Source organism: Hevea brasiliensis, unplaced genomic scaffold, assembly GCF_030052815.1.
Source record: "Hevea brasiliensis isolate MT/VB/25A 57/8 unplaced genomic scaffold, ASM3005281v1 Scaf46, whole genome shotgun sequence".
NCBI lineage: Eukaryota > Viridiplantae > Streptophyta > Magnoliopsida > Malpighiales > Euphorbiaceae > Hevea > Hevea brasiliensis.
The window spans coordinates 217,275-240,628 of record NW_026614984.1 but is presented as its reverse complement, the minus strand read 5'-3'; the positions used below and the strand labels follow the sequence as shown (position 1 = coordinate 240,628).

At 29.9% G+C, this 23,354-nt stretch overlaps 1 protein-coding gene across 3 annotated transcripts; it reads left to right on the top strand.

The window, feature by feature from the left end:
• The first annotated feature begins 15,158 nt into the window (after positions 1-15,158).
• On the top strand, positions 15,159-20,193 carry LOC110672428 (probable LRR receptor-like serine/threonine-protein kinase At1g05700). 3 transcript variants are annotated; one of them, XM_058142373.1, is made up of 13 exons: positions 15,159-15,347; positions 15,642-16,188; positions 16,442-16,926; positions 17,025-17,166; positions 17,313-17,384; positions 17,617-17,688; positions 17,777-17,857; positions 18,086-18,237; positions 18,348-18,562; positions 18,669-18,795; positions 19,100-19,162; positions 19,259-19,448; positions 19,540-20,193. In XM_058142373.1, the coding sequence occupies exons 1-13, from the start codon at positions 15,206-15,208 to the stop codon at positions 19,967-19,969; spliced, it is 2,718 nt and encodes a 905-aa protein (XP_057998356.1). In that variant the 5' UTR covers positions 15,159-15,205; the 3' UTR covers positions 19,970-20,193. The 3 variants fall into 3 exon arrangements, with proteins under 3 accessions (XP_057998356.1, XP_057998355.1, XP_057998354.1); XM_058142372.1 differs by having other exon boundaries at positions 19,253-19,448; XM_058142371.1 differs by having other exon boundaries at positions 19,100-19,448.
• Positions 20,194-23,354: the final 3,161 nt, after the last annotated feature.

Below are 23,354 nucleotides of genomic sequence, written 5' to 3'. Positions count from 1 at the left end.
GGGTGGCATTTTTAGGGACAATCATCAAAAGAAAATGCAAGATACAAGTTTAAAGTATCAAAATGTCCCTCCATTTTTATGTGTTTTGTAAACTATGCTAGCACTTGACAATTCTCATTGTGTATTTCTCTCCTCCATATATATAAAAAAAAGAGAAAAAGAAAAAAATATATAATAGAATAAGAAGTGTGCCTTATGTTGTCAAGATTGGAAATATTCTCATGCTTTGAATCCTTTTTACCCATTTTTCTTCTTAGCCTCATTTTGAACCCCATGGCCCTATTACATCCCTAAAAAGACCTTTGATCTCTTGATAGTACTTGTCACATTAGTGGAGATAGGAGTAGGGAATTTGCCTATGGGATTGGAAAATTATCCATTCTTTCATTTAATTCCATCATTCTATATAGAGACACTTTGACTATTGATTGTCCTAGAATTCCTTTTGAGCATGACTCTCTCTTTTGATTGGTTGGTTTGGGAATTTTGAATGATAATTGACTTGATGGCTAAGCGGTGAAAGCTTGGATAAGCACTAGATTCTTTGCATTTTGAAGGATGGGTATATGGATTATTGGTATGGCTAAAGGGGTGTTAAGTTACTTTAATAGGTGATTTTCATAGCTCTTTGGATAAGGCACCCCCTAAAAATTTTGCATCACATTTTAAAGTTTGCTTGAAGACAAGCAAAAGCTTGAGTTTAGGGGTATTTGATGCATTCATTTTGTATAATCATTTAGGTTTAATTTCATAGCCATTTTATTTGATTATTAGTCACTTTTAGCTAATTTCGTTAGTTATTTAGTTAGTTTTTCATAATTGTCAATTTTGGATTAATTTGTAATTTTTACTTTGTTTTGTAGGAAAAATGGTGTTTTTGAAGGACTGAAAAGAAATTTTGCCATTGAGGAGTGACTTCTACAGCCAAAGATGTCAAAAACAAGTTTTCAAGTTGAAATATGCATTGACCAAATTGCGCATAACTTGCCGCATAAGCTATGCAGATCTGCATAAGGAGAAGAAACACTGTTCCAACACCTGCCGAATTGTGCATAAGGAGAGTGCATAGCTTATGCAGATTCACGCCTCCCTTATGCAATCTCACGGAATTGTGCATAACCTATGCGCCAAGTCATGCAGTTTCGCATAAGTGAACCAGAAACAGCCGAAAACTGCATAAGGGACTGCATAACTTATGCAGTCCACTTATGCAGTCCCACAAAGGTTTCATTAATGAGCTGGCAGAAGATTCCCTCAGAAAATTCCTCCTAAAACACACCATTTTAGGGCTCCATGTCAGAAAATGCTATAAATAGCCCCATTTCCCATTTTAGAAGGGAGGAAGAAAGAAAGGAAGAAAAGGAATAGGGGAGGCAGCAGCTGAAGAGTCACAATCATCTCCCACTCCATTTCCAACTAGATTTGGAGATTTCTTTCTTTTCTTACATTTTTCCTACATTTCTAGTGTTTAGTTTCTTGTTTCTTAGCTTAGATTAAAGCTTTATTTCCTTATAAACTCAGAATATCTTGTAAACATTATGGATAGTGAGTAGTTTTACTTTGATTCTGGAGTAAGGGATGTAATATTTGAGATATTTTGTGGATTTTGATTGGGTAATCCATATTTTGTGGTCTTAATGAGTTTTATTCATTTCTTGTGTGCTTAATGACATGCTTAGTGTAGGATCCCATTAAGTGATGTTCTTAATCCATGGTTGAGGCACCGAAAGGAGAAGGCCTTGTGATAGATAATCAAGAAATTGGACTTAATTAACTTAGATCTAGAAATAGACTAAGGATTAAGAGGATTCACAGATTAATTAAAGAACCTAATGGGTCTTAATTAACTCTAACTCCACGAAAGTAGGATTAGATTGATTAAGGCACTCTTTGTCTCACTCGAAAGGGTATTCAAAGGATTTAAGAATTAATCTCCTTAAAACCCGTAAGTTCCACAAGATTGGATAACCAATTTAAAATCCCAAAATAGCTTGAATATGAAATCCCGAACTCCGGAATCGCCTTTTTATCATTGTTAATTTCTAATTGAATTTAATTGCTTACCATTTTAAAATTTTGCCATATTTCAACTTGCTTATTTTAATTTGATGCAATTTTAGTTAAATCATTACATAGTTGAATAGATAATTGATTTTTGCACATATAGATTTCACATTCCAAAACCCATCAATTCATTGCTTTAATTTCAAAAATAGTTCAATATAATCAACTTTTTATATCAAAAATTCAATCATTAACACAACTCCTCGTGGGAACGATATCTTTTCTATATTACTTATACGACCCGTGCACTTGCGGTTGGGCCACATCAGTAAGCCAATGATGAGCAATAAAAACAATTTGAGCACTTTGAATGAAAGCTTTAATGATTTTAAAAGGTTAGGAACAATAAAGAAACTTTCATTAAGTGCAAAATGGCCAAGGATAGGTGTATTTATAGCTTTGAAACATTTTTGACCGTTTGAGAACTCATTTGAATGTTACAATTTCGAATTTCAAGAAAATAGTCGTTATTTTGTCTTTTTCTGCGATGTTGTGCAGAGTTGAGACAGTTAGCATGCCGGAAAAAGTAGCAAACCAGTTAGCAGACCAAAACAAGTAGCAAACTAGTTAGCATACCAGAAAAAAACTTTTATGCATAACTTTAAAAACTTTAAAACTTTACACCAAATCATAATCAAATGCTTTTAGGCCATTGATGATATTTAAAAGAAAATCTTTTGAGGAATTGAAAATGAGTATCATTGACTTCTACTCCTCAATTCTTTTCACAAGTAATCTTAAAAGTTAAAACTAACTTCTATGCTACATGTACCTTCAAATTTCATCTTAAATGCAGCTTTGGAAGGTAACCTTTTCTTCCTTTATCTCCTTTGATTCTTCCTGTGTTATCTTAAAATGTCATCCTTTCTTCAAAAGCACGAATCCATCATGAAATCCTTGAGTCTTTTTCTTTGTTCTTTGAGAAGCACAACACTTAATACAAGGTTAGTTTGATTCTAGTTGAGTTTTGGTATCATCAAAATCTATGCTCCTTTGAGCTTGTGGGGTCAACAAATTAGAGTCCTAATTGAAAGGAGTGAAAGTCTTTACCCGTATTAATCCAATTTCCTTGCACACACACCACACCCTTAATTACTTGGACACCAATGATGAGATGAATAATGTGTGAGCCAAGAGTCCTCCTCACTCAATGTGAATCTCTAGGGACCAAATAATACCTCTTCGATATTAGAGTCCTAATTTCGGGGAGGGAGGAATTTAATATATTTATGTATAATAAGTTTAATAAACACAATCTCAACTCACTTTGGGGTCATCTCATTTACTCGTGTTCTTGGAAAACCCATAATAGTGAAATATCAAGTGTTTCTTTAATAAATAATGGAAACCAACATCGTAATTTTAACCCCAAAATTATTGGTATTAAATTATAAATAGCACATCATTAAATCTACTTGCCCTTGTTGAGGGATAATATGGGGTGCCTAACACCTTCCCTACACGTATATAGACCGAACCTAGAATCTCTGTTTTACAAGTGGTCAAATCTTTTCCGAAACAAAAATGGTTTTCTTTAATTTCCTTCAAAATTAAAGTGGCAACTCCCCACTTTTCCACTTTGGTAAGAATCGTTCAGCGACCGCAAAACTCTTATTACAGCATTTTATAATTTTTATGAAACATATATAATTAGCATGAAAAATTTAAACGTTTTCTAACGCTATTTAAAAGTTTACACATATAGTAGCAAAATAAATTTAATTTGATATAATATCATATAATGTTGATCTTTTTCATTTTTAATTATTTTCAATTAGATTTTTTTTAAAATTTTGTTTGATAAAATTAACTATGCACCATGCACCCCTATATCCTATATCAATAAGTATCAATATTATTAATTTTTATTTGACAAATAATTTACATAATTTCATATTTTCTTATGATATAGAGAAAAACTTTCAAAATAAGATTGACGAATATATTAACTAATAAATTATTTATAAATAATAAATTAATAACTAAACTTTTACTTTTACATAAAAAATAAAAAAATACTAACATTAGTATATTATTATTTTTAATTGAAATAATTATAGTGAAAATATATAGACAATTATTCGGTTTATAGTAAAACTCTTTATCAAACTAACATATAACATATTTTTTAATTTTTTATAATTATTTTTCTAAAAGTAAGTATCAAAATTTCAATAAAAAAGTTTTTAAATCCAAATAAATAAAAAATCTATTAAATGATATAATACTTGTATTTATATGAAAAATATACTCTTTTTAAATCAAAATATCACTTTATGCTTATATTTAAATATAAATTTTTAATATAAATTTTTAAATTGAAATAACAATTCATATTGAAAGTATAATTCTATTTCTTTTTATAAATATTCATTATTTCTCAAGTTAGGATTCCTAAAAAATAAAATTTATTATATTTTTTTATATTTACATGTATTAACACTTTTAAACTTTCAGAAATATGTCATTTTAAAATAGAAAATCACCATAAAAATTGTAATCATCCTATTAGTTATATTAATTTCATAATTAATTTTAAGCCTGTTATTAATTTTTTAAATAACATATATTTATCTATTTAAATGTTTTTCTCATATATATAATTTTTTTTATATGCTTTGAATGATAATTGCATATTATTTAAAAATTTAATATTCATATAATTTTATTATATATTGCATAATAATTAAATATTTTTTTATAAATCAATGAATATGAATTATATATATATGTCTTATCAATAAAAGTAATAGTATTTATATAGGACTTATAAATTCACTTTTAATTAGAATGAACATACAAGAAATTAAATTAAAAGAAAATTTTAAAAAACTTAATAAAAGAATTTATATATTTAGCTGATAAAAATTAATATTTTTTATTTTTTTTATTTAAATTCAAATATAATTATATTAAAATATTTTTACATAAATAATTAAAAGATAGAAATAGAAATCCATTATGATTCATTAAAAGAGTAATTCATATAAATACAATATCTTCCCATTTTTGTAAATAATATAAATTATGAAGTTATTTTTATAAATTTTTTTTTAATTTATATTATATTAAATATTTAATTAAGTAGAATTTAAATACAAGTACAACTAAGAATTTTATATTTATGTAAACTCTAAAATTAAATAGACAATTAAATTTTAAGCCCTAAGAATTTTATATTTATATAAACTCTAAAATTAAATTAAATAATAAAAAATATAATTATAAATACTATAAATAATAAAGGGTAATTTAGAAAAAGTTAATGTTCTCCCTCTCTCTATACATTTATATATTATATTGATTATACATAATAGATATATTGATAGATAAACATACCCTTTTAAATTGAAAATTTGATCCCATTCTTTTCAAAGATAGAGATTGCATTGAATAGAAATTAGACTAGCAATTAACCCAATTAATATTGTATAATAGGGGACCAGCAAAAATAATGGTCTTCTAATTTTTGTCCTCTTAAATTACTAATTTTGTGAAGTAGCCATAACCAAGACTTCAATTATCGAAAACCATGAAACGCAACAGTCATATAAACTTTTAGAGTCCTCTCCTCATAATAACACGAAATACTCTGTCGTAACTTGTGAGGAAGACTTAAACCTGCCTGGTAACTCTGGCAAAGACTCCAAAGTTATGGATTTATAGAATTGACTAAACATAAATTTTTATTTAGATTCGATTCACAATGAATTCAAGATAAAAGATATATATATATATGTGTGTGTGTGTGTGTGTGCTATATTTTATATTTGGAATCCATAATAAATTAGATTTAGATAAGAAAACCTTAACTTATATCCACCGGCCCATTCCTTATGGCACAACAAGTCATGCAGGTCACCCTCTTTATATGCCTTCCTCAACTTACAATCATGGCAGTTGTTAACAGTTTCTTAAATAAATGGCTATAATTCAATCTCCAAGATCTAACAGCTATGTGTAACACATGTATCAGTACGTTGCTATTATATATTAAGACTATATTTATTTCACAGAAAGCTAGATGTTTGATTATCTCATTTTGCTATTGTTGTACTGTCAATAAGCTTTCCATCATAGATTCCATAGTCAACTTGGATTTTGGCTATTGAGGTTAAGGTGGTGGTAGTGGTTGCATTAAGTTCTAACCTCTATTCTGAAAATCAAGTGGTGGTAGCATGTATCCCTGCTGTTTGTTTATTGGTGGATTTTGCTGATTCTACGAATTGGACCATGAAAAATTGGGGTGATTCCTCCATCCAAGGTTATAAGTATTTGAATATGGATTATTGACCTGTCTCTAGTTGAAGTCTTTTCAATTGTTCACATAGTTCAGTTGCTCTATGGAAGGTTCACTGTAATGGCTGCATTCTGAAGTTGCATGACCTTCCCTGTCACACCTTACCCCACTTTAAGGTATAATATGACCCCGTAGTATACCTAATAAATTACCGAACTTCACCTACTGATAATCTATTAAATATACTACAAAGAGTTTTGACATATCAATTTCCTATTTAAGTTTGGCGTGGTGAGAAAAGCAATATTGGAATGTCATTAATTCAAATTGATGTCATAAAATTTATTTGGAAATAATTTAGTATTTTTAAAATTTTACTAAAATTTTGCGTGGTTTTGGCTAAAAATACAATAAAAAATTCTTCTAAACCTGTTGAAAAATAATTTATAAAAGTATCTCATGCTCAATTTGAACTCAACCAAACTCCATCATCTCATTTTGGGCAATCAACACTATGCAAATGTGTTTATCTCATATACAAATCAAAATAAATATTCATTTACAAATTTACAACTCAAAAAGGGATAACAAAATATTACAACAAGTTCATTTGTACAACTGCTCGTTTGTCTTTTAGATACATATGAACTAAATTACATCAAAAATGAATTTACAAGGGTATAAATAATGTACCAGAAAAAGATCCAAAAATAGCTTCAATCACTGTTACTAGCAGCTCACTCTGCTGCTTTGCCCTTCTCCTTATCTGCGATAGTATAAAACAGCCATCGCTAAGTAATTCACTCAGTGGTACACAACTAAAATTTTAAAACTCATTGTAAAGTATAATATATCAAAACACAACAATTCAAGATTTCCATAACTAAAGAAACATTTCATAATTCCAAATTAGTAATAATCATTTATTTAAAATCATATTTCATTTAAGAATCACAATTCACAATCCACAAAACATAGGTGTTGCCAAGAACACACAGTTTAGACTATGACCAAAATTTCACGATCAATACCGTGTTGTATACTATGACAAAGCAAATCAACCTCACTAACCATTATTAATGAGGGAAGGCTAGCTAGCTAATAAGTACTCATATAGTCTCACCCCACTAACCATTATTAATGAGAGACATAATCATAATCAATTATCAAAACCCAAACAACCGTTACTACTGGGAAATTCCTGATGGGACTATCATGCTAACTATGGTTTTAAAACAAAATTCAAAGATTTTCTAATCAAGTAATCACATTTGCATTTCAACATCCTTATTCAAATCATCATAAAATCCATATGGAATTGGCAACACACAATTTCTCAAAAGTAAATAAAATCATAATTCATTGAAAATAACTTCATTCAAACCATGTACGAATTTAAAAAACAAGGAAAGGAATTAGTTGTGTACAAACCCCTTTATACTACTCTTACTTAGTTCAACTTTTTCTCTCTTTAGGAGGCTCCTTTTCCACTAAAAATACATAATATAAATGTCTCAATACTTATCCCAATTATCCCCAATAACTAATCAAATGAATGCCTAAGTTACTTATGCAAATTCAAGGAGTTTGGGCTCTGGATAGCTTTAAGCTCTGACTTTTGAACCCGATTTCAACATAGTTCTAGTCATAATTTAATAAAGTTTTCTTCATAAAACTTGTTCCTCTATGTCTTAGTTTTATTTTCCTTTTTGAATCACTCAATTTGAAGTTTTGTAGCTCTACTTATGGTCAATTTACCAAGTACTGGTCCAGTGACCAATACTGTTCAGAACAGGGCAGATTCTGGAACTCAACTTTATCAAGCTAATTAGACAAGTTGCAATCATAATTTGGCTTGGTGTTCTTCATATGAGTTGTTCCCCTGTGTCTCATGGTTGCACAAGTTTAAGAATTTCTAAATTTGAAGCTGTATAGGGTGAGTTATGGCTAATTAACCAACCTGGACTCATGAATCCTACAATTCCAAAATTCCAAGTTTCAGGTCAGCTTTTCAATTAATATTAAGGGTCTTACACCAAAAATTTAAGGTTTTTAAACCAAAGTTGTAGCCCTCATTCTTAGGTTTCCAGATTATTTTGATTCATCCTATTTAGAATTTTCTAGTGAAAGTTATGATCTAATTACTGTCCTAGGGTCAAATGGCTAAAATGATTCAGGTGTAGGAATTCCAAATTAGGAATTTCCACATCAGACTATGCAGATCGGCTATGTAAGAATTTAAGAAGTTTTCCAAATGGAAGAAAGAACTGCTACACTCTGTGACCTGAACAAGGAAAAAACCATAATTACTTGATTAGGACTTTCTTTTGTTATGGAAATTGCGATAGCCAGGATCAACCTCCAGAGTTTGATATATACATTGGGGTTAACTATTGGGCGTCGGTGGATGAGCTAACTGTGACTGATTGGAGCCTATACGAGATCTTTCATTTTTTTTCAACTGATATTATTCAAGTGTATCTTGTAAACACAAACCTTGAAGTACCTTTCATTTTAGCATTGGAATTACACTCTGTGAATGATTCCATTTATAGAAGTGAGTATGGATCATTGATCCCTTATGTAGGATATCAACTTAGCTATCCTACTGGCGAGAATGTCAGGTAAATAAACATGCATTTGATTCTTTACATATATTATTGTTGCAGCTAGTGCATATATACAGGAAGTTAGTATACATTGTTGTTGCAATTAGTATGTATTTTGTGAGAGATGGTGCACCATACCATCCCTAATGATTATTGCCAAGATCGATATATATTTTTAGAAAATTTGCAAATTTTCCTTCTATATTGAAAAATATATTTTAAAATAAATCAATTTTATAATAAATTTTATTTTCTTTAAACGCATAAAATATGTAACGATGAATCGTTTTCTATGTATAGATAATAAAATATGCAGTTTACCAGTGGTTATGTAATAGCATTAGGGTTCTCTTCCTGGTGTGGCACTGCTCAAGTCTGGATTGTCTCATAAGTGTCTAGTTATTTTAAAGGTGAATTACTTTTTAATCTTCATATTATATTACTAATATTTTAGTCTTTTTATTTTAAAAATATATTAAATCTTTAAAAATTAATTGCATCAAACATTTTATTTCTTCCATCCATATTTTTGAGCACATTTTATCAGTCAAATAAATCCAGCGACACATAAAATTTAGAATAAATTACAACTTCATCTCTTAATTTTGCTATTATCAATAACTTTGTTTCTCTTTAATTGTTTCGAGATCTCACAGCCTTTGATATAATTCTAGTACTGTTGAGCTAAAACTGGTACATATGTTTTGTTTTTAGTGATGATAGAGGGATTTGATTTCCGTTTTCTTTTTCTTGGCTTCTGTATGTATTACTCAACTAGCAGGCTAACTGAGGAAACCGATGTATACAGTTTTGGAATAATTCTTCTAGAGCTAATCACAGGCCAACCTGCAATAATAAAAAGACCGTGATCAGAACATTCATATGGTTCGTTGGTTACGTCCCTATATCGAAAGAGGAAATAAAAGAAATGCTGTTGATCCAAAACTAGATGGAAATTTCGAAACCAGTTCTGTTTGGAAATTTATGGAGATAGCAATGTCATGTGTACCATCAATTTCCATTCAAAGGCCAACTATGAACGACGTTGTTTCAGGATCAAAGGAGTGTACTTTAGAAACAGAAATTGCTCGTGACAGAAAACAGCGAGACTAAGCAATTCGCATGAAATGATTACTGTGGATCTTGAAATAGAAATGGGTCCAGAAGCAAGGTAAAAATGAAGGTCTGTTTCCACACGTCTAATTGCACTCATGTCTCTAGTTGTTTTTTTTTTTAATAAATTCTCATGTCTCTAGTTATATTCGATGAAACACATTTTTTTTCAATTGTATTGCTCTGAATATTGTTATTTTGCTTGAAAATTTATAACATCAGGTCACATTGCTTTATAAAAAAAATCTCTACTCATGTAAGAGGATTAATAAAGAGTTCTAGAGAAACCCCATTTGAAATCTAAAATTTTACAAATATTTAATTCAGTTAATTTTTTTTTTATCAATTTAAAATGAAAGAATTCAATTTAATTAAAAAAATTTATTCTAACAAAATAAAAATCAAACATGATTATGTTAAAATTTATTTAAATTCTTTTTTTTAAATGATTTTTAAACGAAATTATAATGAAATTGAGATTTCTTATTTAATTCATGTATGGAATGATAAATTAAAATATATTAAAATTAAAAAACTATAATTAAAATATATTAAAATTAAAAAACTAATGGTCTTATTACTAGTGATTGGAGAAATAGAAAAATTACGGTAGCGGTTCATACGTCAAATAAGTAGTGAGTTCATGCTTGGTGTACAATATTATATGGGATAAATTATTATAAATTCCTTTAATTATATTAAAATTAATGGCTTGATTCTTATATACTTATAAAAAGGTTTATTGACTGAAAACTTGAAATCTTATTAAATTTTGATAATTTTATTTAATTCTTTCAATTATGGCAGAATCAGTCAAATTTTTAAAAGTTGTTAAAATTTTATTCATTTTTCATTAATTAAATTTTAAACTTCATTTTTCGATTTGTTTTATAACTATTATTGAAAATCAGACATTACTACACTTGTCAATTCTTTCATAATTTCATTTTCAACAATTGAACTTCAAATAGTGCTGAGATTTTCAATAACATATTAGTAAAATGGGTATAAGATTTCTCCTAATACTCTTTAAATTAAAAGTTTGGTTAAATGAAATATTAAATTAGTATTTAAATAATTTAATGAATTAATTTAATTTGAAAAAAATTAAATCAAAATTATCAAATTGATGATGTGATAAAAAAATTATGAAAACATTATTCCTGCTTCAGGCTTATAATAAATTTAGGCGTATGCTCGCAAGTTGCATGGGATCTAATAAGTTATATAATTATGAAGAAAAAAATTATTTTTTACGAGAGGCATAATAAATATATTATTTTTTTATAACATATAATTGTATTCATTGTATAGACTCATAATTTTATTTTTTATACAATTTATAAAAATTTTCATGCTAATTAACTAATATATGTTTAAATATTTTGTAAATTTGTTTTTGTATTTTCTTATATATGTTGTTGAAATTTTTCTATACTCAAAATTCATTTTACTTATTGAATTAAATTGTTTTGATTAACTTAATTAAGTATTATTTATTTTTTATTTTTTAATATTACATTTAAATTATACATATTTGTAATTTTAAAACTTATAGGTTTAATTTTGTAGAAATTGGTTGAAAATTCTGTTAGAATTTCTATTCTTTATTAAGATTTTATTAATTAATGTGCTAATTATTTTAATTTTTATTAACCAATTAAAATAAAATAAAATAAATCTTTTATTATCACAATACGGATTTTTTACAATTTTTAATTATATATTTTTTACAATCTTTAAATATAAACAAATGTAAAATATAAAATAAATGGTTTAAGAGAACAAGTAATCTATGAAAACATATAATTTAATAAAAAAAATTCTTAGTCTTAATTAGTTTAAACACTAAAAGTATTTCTCTAATTTTATCTTTATTTAATTTCTTTATTAATTTTCTTTTCCCTTTGCACTCATGTATTTTAGCTTGGGATTGTAGTACAAGCTCTTTTTTTTTTTTTAATTGCGAAGCTATTAGGCTTGAGAAATATGCTGATATTAATTACGACCTATTAGCGACAATAATTCTTGATTCTAGACATACATGCTTGTATAATTAAATTAGGATAAAAATTGTGTCAAAAATAATACTCTTACGATTTTGTTTTTACAATTCCATTATTAGAGCTAAATAAATTCATATATTATTGAAATTTAGATATATGGAATTTATTAGTAAATAAAATTCTACTAATATCGAACTACTTGCATAATTAAATCAAGATAAAAATTATGAAAATTTTATTTTTTTACAATTTCATTAAAATTATATTTTTAATATTTATATTATTTAATATCTTTTATAAATAATATAAATTAAGTAGAAGTTAAGTATCCTGAGAATTAAAAATTTTAAATTTATGTAAAAACTAAAATTAATATAAATAATAAAAAATAAGATAATTGTAAATAATATAAATAATTAAGGGCATTATATATAAATAAAATTTATTTTATTCGTTTTTAAAAATTATTGCCGATAAATTGATTACAAGCATTTTGAAAATCATTGTTATACTTGAAAATTTCTAACATAATCAAACTGTTAAGAAATCTGGACTAATTAAATAAACATAATTATATGCTTTAGTAAGATTACATATTCATTATAAAAAAAAAAAAAGAAAAATTCAATATAAAAATACATTATTAAAATTTTTGCTTCATAAAATTAAATTTAAAATTTTAAATCATTAAATATGTGTAACAATATGTTTAAAAAAATATCTTTTTTTAATAACATAACGTCAAATAGACCTTACATTACCCTTGTCAGACCGGCTAGACTTTGACATTTTTTAGATTTCCCCTACTTTGGGTTGGAAGCTTTGTCAAAGCGATCTGGTGTTTCTCACTGGAGTCCACTTCTTGCCTTATAAAAAGGTCCACAGGCGGGTCCAACCTGTATCCTCAGTCTTGCGCATTCAAAAAAATTTAAATAAACCAAAATTTAAATTATTGTATTTTAAATTACATGATATTCTCAATAAATTAAAAATAAAAAATTATTTAAAATAAATCTTTAACAATGATGGTGGTCCTGACTATGTTAGAGACATTTGAGGGAAATCAAAAGCCTGTCTTGAATCTTCAATTTCAATGACTTATTTCGCAAGTTTGTTTGTTTCTTCCTTTTCAATGACTCATATGTAATATGTAATTTAAGTTCAGACACTGCCTACGAGAAAAATGCTTAATCAAAAGCCTGTCTTCATCTTCAATTTCAATGACTTATTTAGCAAGTTTGTTTGTTTCTTCCTTTTCAACAATCGGTTTAGAAAAATGCTTAGCATGAAACTGGGACATATCAGTTTTAATTCAACTCTGTTGATTGTCCAATGGGTTGGAATAATATGTAGATAATTAAAGATACTCAAATTCAAGGCATCTTTCACCCTAAAAATGAAGTCATCAACTCTTTAAATTTTATGAAGCTAGCTCAAGCTCAGCCTTTGCTGTCTAGATCTTATTGAGTTCGGATGTATTTAACTTGTTTATCCAACATTTAATTCAATCATCAAGCTCAAGAGCTAATATTATATTTATTTGGCTTGTTTTATTAAGCTCGACTCGTGAATTCAAGCTCAACTTATTATAAGCTTAATTAATTAAATTACTAAAAAATATAATTTCATTAATTATTATCTAAAACTTGTTTAATGATGGACTCAATAAATTATAATAAAATGTTTCTATTTAATTACACTTTCAATTTTATAATTATAATTAAAATAATTTAATGATATTATAATTTTAAATAATAATTAGCAATATATTACTTCATAGAGTAGTCATAAAAAAATTTATTTATCTACAACATTATAAAATATAACAGTTAATATAAATTAATATCAAAATTTTTATTTAATGTACTAAGCTAATAATTTTTTATTTTTTATTTTTTTTTAAGATAGCTAGCAAGCTTGTTATAAGTATGTTTGAGCTTGTTATAAGTATGTTTGATGAGCCGATTCACGAGTTCACTCATGAATTTATAAATGAACCAAGTATTAATAAGTTTGAGCTTAGCTCATTTATTAAATAAGTTTATAAGCTTGAGTTTTAGATTTGTGATTTAAAATTCTAGTGGAATTTGGAAGAGATTTTTTTCCTTATTTTAGTTAGAGAAATATTGTCAATAGGATGGAGGATGATTTCTTAGATAGAGTCGATTTTCTATTATATTGTTATTTCTAAATTGAGAAGGATTCCTAATTATATTAGGATTGAGGGGCTAACATTACAAATAAGAGTATTGTGAAGAGGTTATTTCCCTTTTGTCTATTAATGTTAGTGGCTTTTGCCCATTGCAGATTATAGTCCTATGGAAAGAATGAGACTTTAGTGCAAGGTAGAGAAAGGGTATAAAATTCAAGAAAATGAATTATTATCTATTAGTGAGGGGCTCTTGCCCATTCAAGAAAATGATACAGTTGTTTACACAAAAAATGTAATTTTTTATATTCAGGCCTATAATTAATTAAATCAGTTCTTATGCAAAATTAATTTAATTAATTTTATTACATTAATTTAATTACGAGACTTGAAATAAATATCTAGGTATTATTTTGGTGGTTATTGGAAATTAATTCAGTAATGGAACGGAGAAGTTAACTACTGGAAAAAAGTTATTAAGTTATGAAGAAGTTATAAGCAGTTGCAGAAGAAGTTACAAAAACTACAGGATGTGCAAAACGTGAAGGTGTGTTGATTCCAGATGCTTCCAGGGTCAGTTAGGTGCACCGTTGTGCAATGGGAAAGATCCTCAACCAATCAATAACAATAATAAATTTCAATAGTCTATATTTATTTTACCTGTCTTTTAATTTTCCAAGCTTTGCAATTAACTCCCAAACTACAGGTGGTTTGGGAGTGACTCAATTCATTTAGATCCTAAAGCAGACTCTGATTGACCAACTCACTTGAATTTTAACAATATGTAATTGAAGTAGAAATATATGTGAAAGAAGAAAAATAAGTAAATTTTTTTTTTTCACATTTTGACAGAAGGGTCTCTCTCTCTCTCTCTCTCTCTCTCTCTCTCTCTCTCTCTCTCTCTCTCTCTCTCTCAGACACCCGCTTATATATGTCAAATATACACTTGTAGGGCGTATACTTGTATTAGAGCGCGTACTTGTATGACCAGAAAGAAATAAAAATTTGCCAGGAAAAGAGGAACATGGATGGACGGAAAGCAGTGCTTTCAATTACACTATGGCTAATCTTTGTTCAGCTGTCTGCTACTTTCAGAAACTTAAAATTAGCTGCAGCAAATAATGATAAGCTCGCTGAAAGAAGAAAGCTTGCCGCCGATAACTCGGGTAGGGACAACTGATGGCATCTGTTTATATCCTACGTACTTCTTGCTTTTTTTTTTTTTCCCTGTTTTGCGGGACTTTGTTGATGATTCTGTATTGGTTTAAGTTGGCATAGCGATTCTGTTGCTTGGTGCTGTTGGTATAAAATTTTTGTCTTTTCTAGCGGTTTATGATACTGTTATTTGCATTACTAAAAAACAAATGTTATTAAGAAAATAATTAGAATTTTTTTATCGAATCATATATATTTAGTAGAATATCCAATTAACTTTTTTCGTCCCCCCCAAAAATTCTAAGGTTTCATAAGCATTGACTGTGGGGTGGATCAAGATTATTTCGACGGAGAAACTGGAATATTTTATAAGTCTGACAAAGATTTTATAAGCACCGGAGAGAACGACTACATATCCCCTGAATATGATGATAAGGATCCTTATTTTGGGCGTCTAGTTCAGAGTATAAGGTTCTTTCCGAAAGGAAGAAAGAATTGCTACACATTGAGACCTGAGCAAGGCAAAAATCAAAATTACCTTATCAGAGCATTCTTCAAATATGGAAATTACGATGCCAAGAATCAAATTCCAAAGTTTGATGTGTATCTCGGAGTTAATTTTTGGATGACAGTGCCACTTTTAAATGCATCAGCTTGGGTGGCCCAAGAGATTATCTATTTTTCTTTAACGGATGATATTAACTTGTGTCTCGTAAATACTTTTTCTGGAACACCTTTCATTTCAGCATTGGAATTGAGGCATCTGAACCATTCCATTTATAGAATCGAGTCCAGATCCCTAACTGTAATGGGACGATTTGACCTTGGCAACTCAACCAACAGGACGGTCAGGTAAATTGTTATCCTTTTCTTTCTTTTTTTTTTTCATTTTTTTTTATTTTTTATTAACCTTTTAATTAGAGAACTGATACTATTAAGTTAAAGCTATCAAGTTAAACTTATTTTGTTTTTGCATATCCGCAAATACCGGAGGTCTTTGTAAAATCTCGAATTTAAGTTTCAATCAAAATAAAATTTAAAAAAAAATGCAAAACAAATCAATGCATAAATAAGTGTAACAACATGATAATTATGATGATTTCAGGTACAAGGATGATGTGTATGATCGCTTATGGTCAACATTAACCCCTGATGATTGTATTTCATTGAACACTACCTCAAATATTGATGTCGAGAGCAGAGACAATATCCTTAAAACACCAGTTGAAGTTTTAAGAACTGCAGCCCAACCACCAAGTCCCCTCAGATCATTTAATCACACCTTCCCCCCTGCTTATGGTGACAATGAATACTATGCCTGCTTTCACTTCGCCGAAATATTACATATTTCACAAGGCAAACCAAGAAGGGAATTCACCATCAATTTCAACGGTGCCAACTATGGACCTATTACCCTCCAATACTTGAAGCCCCTCATCTTTTGTTCTGGACCTCGTAAATCAAGAATTAATGGATATGTTCAGTTTTCTATCAATTCAACTGTACGGTCTGACCTTCCACCTATCCTCAACGCCTTAGAGATTTTCTATGTAATGCCGCCCCCCGTTTCACCCACAGACTCAGCAGATGGTAGGATCGTTCAATCTGCATTTCTCTTCCGCTCTGCAATTTTACATGATTCCTTCTTTTCTAACCTTGTGCTTGTTCTCACGAATGATCGATCGTAGTTGATGCAATAATGGCCATCAAACAAACGTACAAGATTAATAAAGATGATAACTGGCAAGGAGACCCATGTCTGCCGAGTGATATTACTTGGACCGGCTTGAACTGCAGCTATGACGGCAATTTTCCTAGGATCATCTCTCTGTGAGTGCATTTTCAAAATATCCTTCTGATATACAGCTTCTATTTTGATTAAGTTTCCCAATTAATTACTGTAGAACATGTGAACTGCATACAATTATTTAGATAATGGCACCATATCTTTCCCTTACTGGGCAAATCATGAGCAGGAACCTCAGTGCAAGTAAATTGACAGGAAAGATTTCTTCCTCATTCTCCAATTTCAAAGCGATACAGTCCTTGTAAGTATTAATTGTCTTGTAATAAATTTTTGGTTCTGAGTTACATTCTACACAAACACCAGGAGACCCAGTACAATCTGCTGTTTAAATTACAATGAATATGAAAGTTTATCATTACATGCAAACTTACATTATGCCTTTTATGCAATACAAGTCTATATGAGCATATTTTTGTTGCATCTATTCATGTAGAAAAAAAAATCTAATAACAAGCCATTTCCTTTATTTTTAGAGATTTATCAGGCAATGAACTGACAGGAACCATTCCAGAATTTTTAGCGCAACTGACAAATTTAACTATTCTGTAAGTTGATGAGCTTCGATATTGCCATGAGAAATTTCAGCTTAGTGTATGAGGGGGATTTACTTCATGCTTTTTTCTCTTTTTCCAGAAATTTATCCGGAAACAAGCTTACAGGTTCAGTTCCTCAGTCTATTGTCCAAAAATCTAACAATGGACTATTGCAGCTGAGGTTTGAGCTATCTTACATCCTTCAATTTTAGCTAATCTACTGCAGTTGTTTCAAACTTAACCTGTGTCCAAATGCTTTCATTTTCTTTTGGACTCTTTTCAATTGGTTTTTCAACATATAAGGAAAACAGTTTCTCTTTATGCTTGGGAAGCAACATCTAATGACATCATCGTCAGTCATATGATAATTGATCACTAAGATATTTAATGATCTTATACTTAATGGCAGTTTGGATGGAAATCCACATCTTTGCCGGACAGATTCCTGTGAGAAAAAGAAGCAAAATTTTCTTCTTCCAGTTGTTGCATCCGTTGCAACAGTTGTGGCGCTTCTCTTCCTCAGCAGTATATTTGTCTTTTGGAGAATGAAAAGACAAAAAGGTAATTTTTCATTTTACAAAAATTATCATCTTCATTGCTGAAAGGATTATTGTATAACAAATAATAATAATAATAATAATAAACCTCCATCTATTTTGATGCTTTCCCAGCAACGTCACAATCTAAGAAGGAAGGATCGGTAATTTCGAAGAATTGGTCCTTTAGTTATTCAGAGATTGTTAGTATTACTAATAACTTTGAAACCATCATTGGAGAAGGAGGGTTCGGAAAAGTTTACTTTGGGACTCTGAAAGATAACACTCAAGTTGCAGTCAAATTGCTTTCTCAATATTCAAGGCAAGGCTATAAGGAATTTCAAGCTGAGGTCAGATTCTGTCTATGTTAAGTCGAATTATTTATTCTTTCCTTGAATCAGAACTTCAATATATATACCAATATTAGCTAAAATGTATTAGCTATCTGAAATGCAGGCACAACTCTTGATGATTGTTCATCATAGGAACTTGGTTTCTCTAATTGGCTACTGTGATGACCGTCATAATAAGGCATTGATTTATGAGTACATGGTTAATGGAAATTTGCGAGAGCATTTATCAGGTAACTACTATAAAAACTCTTAATCACATCATCTGTTTGTCTAACTGGAAATTCACTTTTTCAATGAAGGAGCATTGGTTAAAGTACCTCTCTATTCTTATTCTATACTTCATTGAATATTCTAAAAATTATTTCATACAATTCAGAACATATATTGCATGCTTTTTAATAATAAATCTTAGCTTATCACAAAAAGAAAAAAAAGAAAACATATTTTGTATGCATGAGATACTATTTCATACACCTCATCATTTCCTCAAAAACACCAACTAAAATAGAAGATTGGTGTATATTTTGATTGCAGAGACAAGTGGAAATACTTTGAATTGGGATGAGAGACTACATATTGCAGCAGATGCAGCACAGGGTTCTCTAACTGATCCATTACATATTCTTTATTTTTTTCCCTTCATTGATAATTTCTTGGTCCTTTTTGTTAACCAATATGTAAATGAAGTTGCAGGATTGGAGTATCTACATAATGGTTGCAAGCCACCTATAATCCACAGGGATTTAAAAACTTCCAACATCTTATTAAATGAAAAATTGCAAGCAAAGATAGCTGATTTTGGGCTGTCAAGAGCTTTCACAAATGATAGCGGTTCACATATAACAACTCGTCCTGCAGGCACATTCGGCTACATGGATCCTGAGTAGGTGTTCAGATGTATATTTATTCTAATGATCTCTAACATATTTAGCTAATGGTCTGCTGATATCCAGCTACTTTCATTTTTCAAATAGGGCTCAAGCATCAGGAAGCTTTAATAAGAAAAGTGATGTATACAGTTTTGGAATCATTCTACTTGAGCTGATAACTGGTCAGTCTGCCCTAAAAAGAGACGTCAATGGAGAAATCATTCGAATACAACAGTGGGTTGCACCAATAATTGAAAATGGTGATATTGGAAGAATTGTTGATCCCAGACTACAAGGAGACTTTGAGATCAATTCTGCCTGGAAAGCTGTGGAGATAGCCTTGTCGTGTGTGCTAAATACTGCAATTCGAAGGCCAAGTATGAGTGATGTATTGATTGAAATAAAAGAATGTTTGGCTATAGTAACACCTTATGTTGGATCACAAAGGATGGATAGAGGAAGGATAAGATCAATCAACTCACTTGAAATGAGGTCTTTGGAAATCGACAGTGAAATTGCTCCGAGTCCTAGGTAGTCTGACTCTGCTGGTCCATCAATATTTTCTTCTTCATTTTAGTTTTTAGAGATGGACTACCTGGTAATATTTTCAATTTGAAATGATGTTGCTACTTACTTTTCGTATTTTTAAAAGACATATATTATAAAAATATATTTGTGTATAACAAAACATTATAAACACATAAAATTTGTAATGATCCATCATTTCTATAAATAAATAATAAAATATGTATGTTTTCACTGGGTAGGCACCAGCATTCCTGGTTCTAGTATGAGTTTAATTGAAGGGGAAAATATGGTGCATTTAAATGAAGGCCCATCAAATGATGGGCAAGGTGAAGCCATATTTGAGAAAGCCACATTAATTTAAGCCTTATTAATTTGGTGTTGATCACACCCTCCACCATACATATTTCAATGATATTATATAATTTTTAGAGATAATTTTATAAATGTATCATGTGAGTTAATGTTTTATCTTTTAATACTATATGCGTGGGATAATTTTGAAAATAAGTTTGGAAACACTGTGTTTTAAAAAAGGTTAGGTTTATAGAGGTTTTAAAATCTTATAAAAAAAAAAAAAAAGAATCTTAGCCTTTCAACCTACAGAAATGAAGTTTTGATATTTTATCTTTTCAATTTATACCCACTTCCCAAATAGAATCTTAAAAACAAAAATTTAATTTGCATCATCAAAACAATATTTTGAGCTTTATATCGTTGAATAAATTGTTCTTCAATTCATTAATAAAGTGGTGACGCCTCAAGATAGAATTAAGATAAGAGAAATAAACCATTTGAAACATACATCTATAAACCTAAATGCACGCAGAAAAAACAAGAAAGCTACCGACCCTTAAACAAGACGTCAATTCTCGACTCTTAACCAAGACTTCAATTCTCAAAGACCAGGCAATGTCACAGTTAGAAGAAATTTCAAAGTTCCTTAATCATAACTCAAATTACTAAGTTATAAGGAAGACTTATTCCTAATCCGGTAACCCTAAATAAATACTTGAAAGCCATGGATGTAGATGGTAGAATTGACTTTACATTCACCCATTCCTTACGACAGTGTTAGATAACACTATACTTTTTGCATTTTGATTTTAGTTTTGATTGTATGTTTAAATTAAATTTTTCTTCAAAGAAAATAATATTTAGAAAAGAATTATTGAAATTAAATTTATATTTACAATGAAAATAAAAATAGCAAATTTATGCAAATGCCCATATATCTTTTAAATTCTTTAAGATTAATACTCTAATTTTCAAAAAAAATTTTAAATATTATAAAAAATTTGAATTATTTTATTTATTATTTAAATAAACTAAAGATGTATTTATTAATTATTATAATAAACATAAAAAAAATTATATGAGTGATGGGTGTCGAATCTACCAGAAATTAAATTAACTGAAATCACCAAGTATGAAATATTTTCTGCAGTAAGTGGTGAATCCAATCCAGGTCGAACCCTAGAGACTGAATTATTAAATTTCGTGTGCCTGTGTAATGGAAAAGAAACAAAAGTTTGGGGGGGGGAGGGATTAATTCACAATCCAAAGAAGAAATAAAAAATCAGAAATTAAGAACTAAAATTAAATATGAAACTCTTGAATTAAACAAACTTCAGTCCAAGGTAATTCTCATTCCAATGCATTGATTTGATCATGGACAAAAGAAATATAATTATATCTTATTGAATACTTAACGTAGATTTACCAAACAGCGAGGTAAACCCCTGACTTCCCTGTACTCATTAATTCGAGCCCATTGACTCTAATTATTAACTAGGTTGGTATTAAGCAATCCTCATCAAATTAATAATCGCTTTAAAAAAAAGAAGTAGTTAAGCTGAACAACAATTTATGAAGCATAAATCATTTAATTCACCCTATTGTTTCCTTAAGTTATTATCGAAAACTTGGATCATAATCAATAAAACCTAATTGCTACTCATGTTCAATCTTACATAGTAATTACAGATTATGAAGATGAACTAGCAATTTATCAAATCAAACAATTAACTAATAGGCCTTTTTAGCAAATCATTCAATAGATAAAAAACAATTAGATCAGAAAACAATAGATATTCAAAAAAACATAAATTAAATTAAGCACCTGATCTTACAAATCATACATAAGAACTTGAATTTCTTGAACTGAATTAAAAACTTGGCCACTCATGTTCGTGGCTTACAAAAAAATAAAGAAGAAATCTAAAAAGAGAATGGAGAATGAAAGCCTTCAAATGGAGAACAAAGGTCTAAATTGGGATGCTCTTAGCTGCTGCCCAAAGACGTATTTATAATAATAAAAAAAAACCTAATCCCAAAAATAGGAACCAAACCAAACTAGGAGAGGTTTTGAAATTCAAGATTCAGATTTTCAACATGCATTCACATTTCTGGAATCAAGGCAGATTTTCAATGACTTTCTTTCCGAATCTGCCTTTGCCCTCTTCAGGAAAGTTGTAACCCTATTTCTTAGCTTTCCAACGGGCACTCATGGACCCAAATCCGAGGTCTACAGCCCAAGTTATGGACCAAAAATCGGGACTAGTTTAGTCAGATAGTCCAGCCCATTGTGATGACTTCATTGCCATTTTTGACAATTAAAATGGTCTCATCTCTCATCTAACCCTTCATAGAAGTTGTAGAGGTAGCTCTTAAGGTTCAATTAGGCTTGGCTTTGCTTCATTTGGATGTCTGATGTCACATCCCGACTTAGCGGGCCCCAGCTCAAGCCCCTCTCTGGGTGGCCATCTTGCCGCGTACTTCTAGAGGCATGGTGCGACTCACAAGGTAATCCGCTCGTGGAGTTCAACCTTCGCCTGCAGAGCTAGGATTCAACCCTTATCACCTCACGGGTTTGCTTCGCCTCTTACCAATTGAGCTGCGCTTTTTATTGTCACACCTGACTCAAGCCCCTCATTGGGTGGCCATCTTGGCGTACCCCTAGAGGCTGCGTCGACTCACAGTGCTCGCTTTAGTGGAGTTCAATCCCGCCTGCGAGCTGGATTCGAACCCTTATCACCTCACGGGTTAGCCTCTTACCAATTGGTGCGGCTCAATTGGTAAGAGGCTAAGCAAACCTGAGGTGATAAGGGTTCGAATCCCAGCTCGCAGCGAAGGGATTGAACTCCACTAAAGCGACTGTGAGTCGACGATCGCCTCGCCAGCCTGGGGGGGTACAAGATGGCATGGCCACCGGGCTTGAGTTGAGCCCGCTAAGCCGGGGTGTGACATCCAAACTCGGATACAAAATAAATATCAAACGGTCGTGACCATCGAGTCGGATTTTTGCAATAGATCCATAACTCATTTTGTCAACCTTGGACACCGATTTGGGCTTTGGTCCTCTTTATCATTTGAAGTGCTCTATCTTAGCTTTT

Bases quoted from the DNA above. Each gene is read 5' to 3' on its own strand.
- LOC110672428 (XM_058142371.1), top strand. From the start codon at position 15,206: ATGGATGGACGGAAAGCAGTGCTTTCAATTACACTATGGCTAATCTTT. The intron at 17,167-17,312 runs GTGAGTGCATTT...AATCATGAGCAG, and splicing joins TTTCCTAGGATCATCTCTCT to GAACCTCAGTGCAAGTAAAT. The intron at 17,858-18,085 runs GTTTGAGCTATC...ACTTAATGGCAG, and splicing joins AATGGACTATTGCAGCTGAG to TTTGGATGGAAATCCACATC.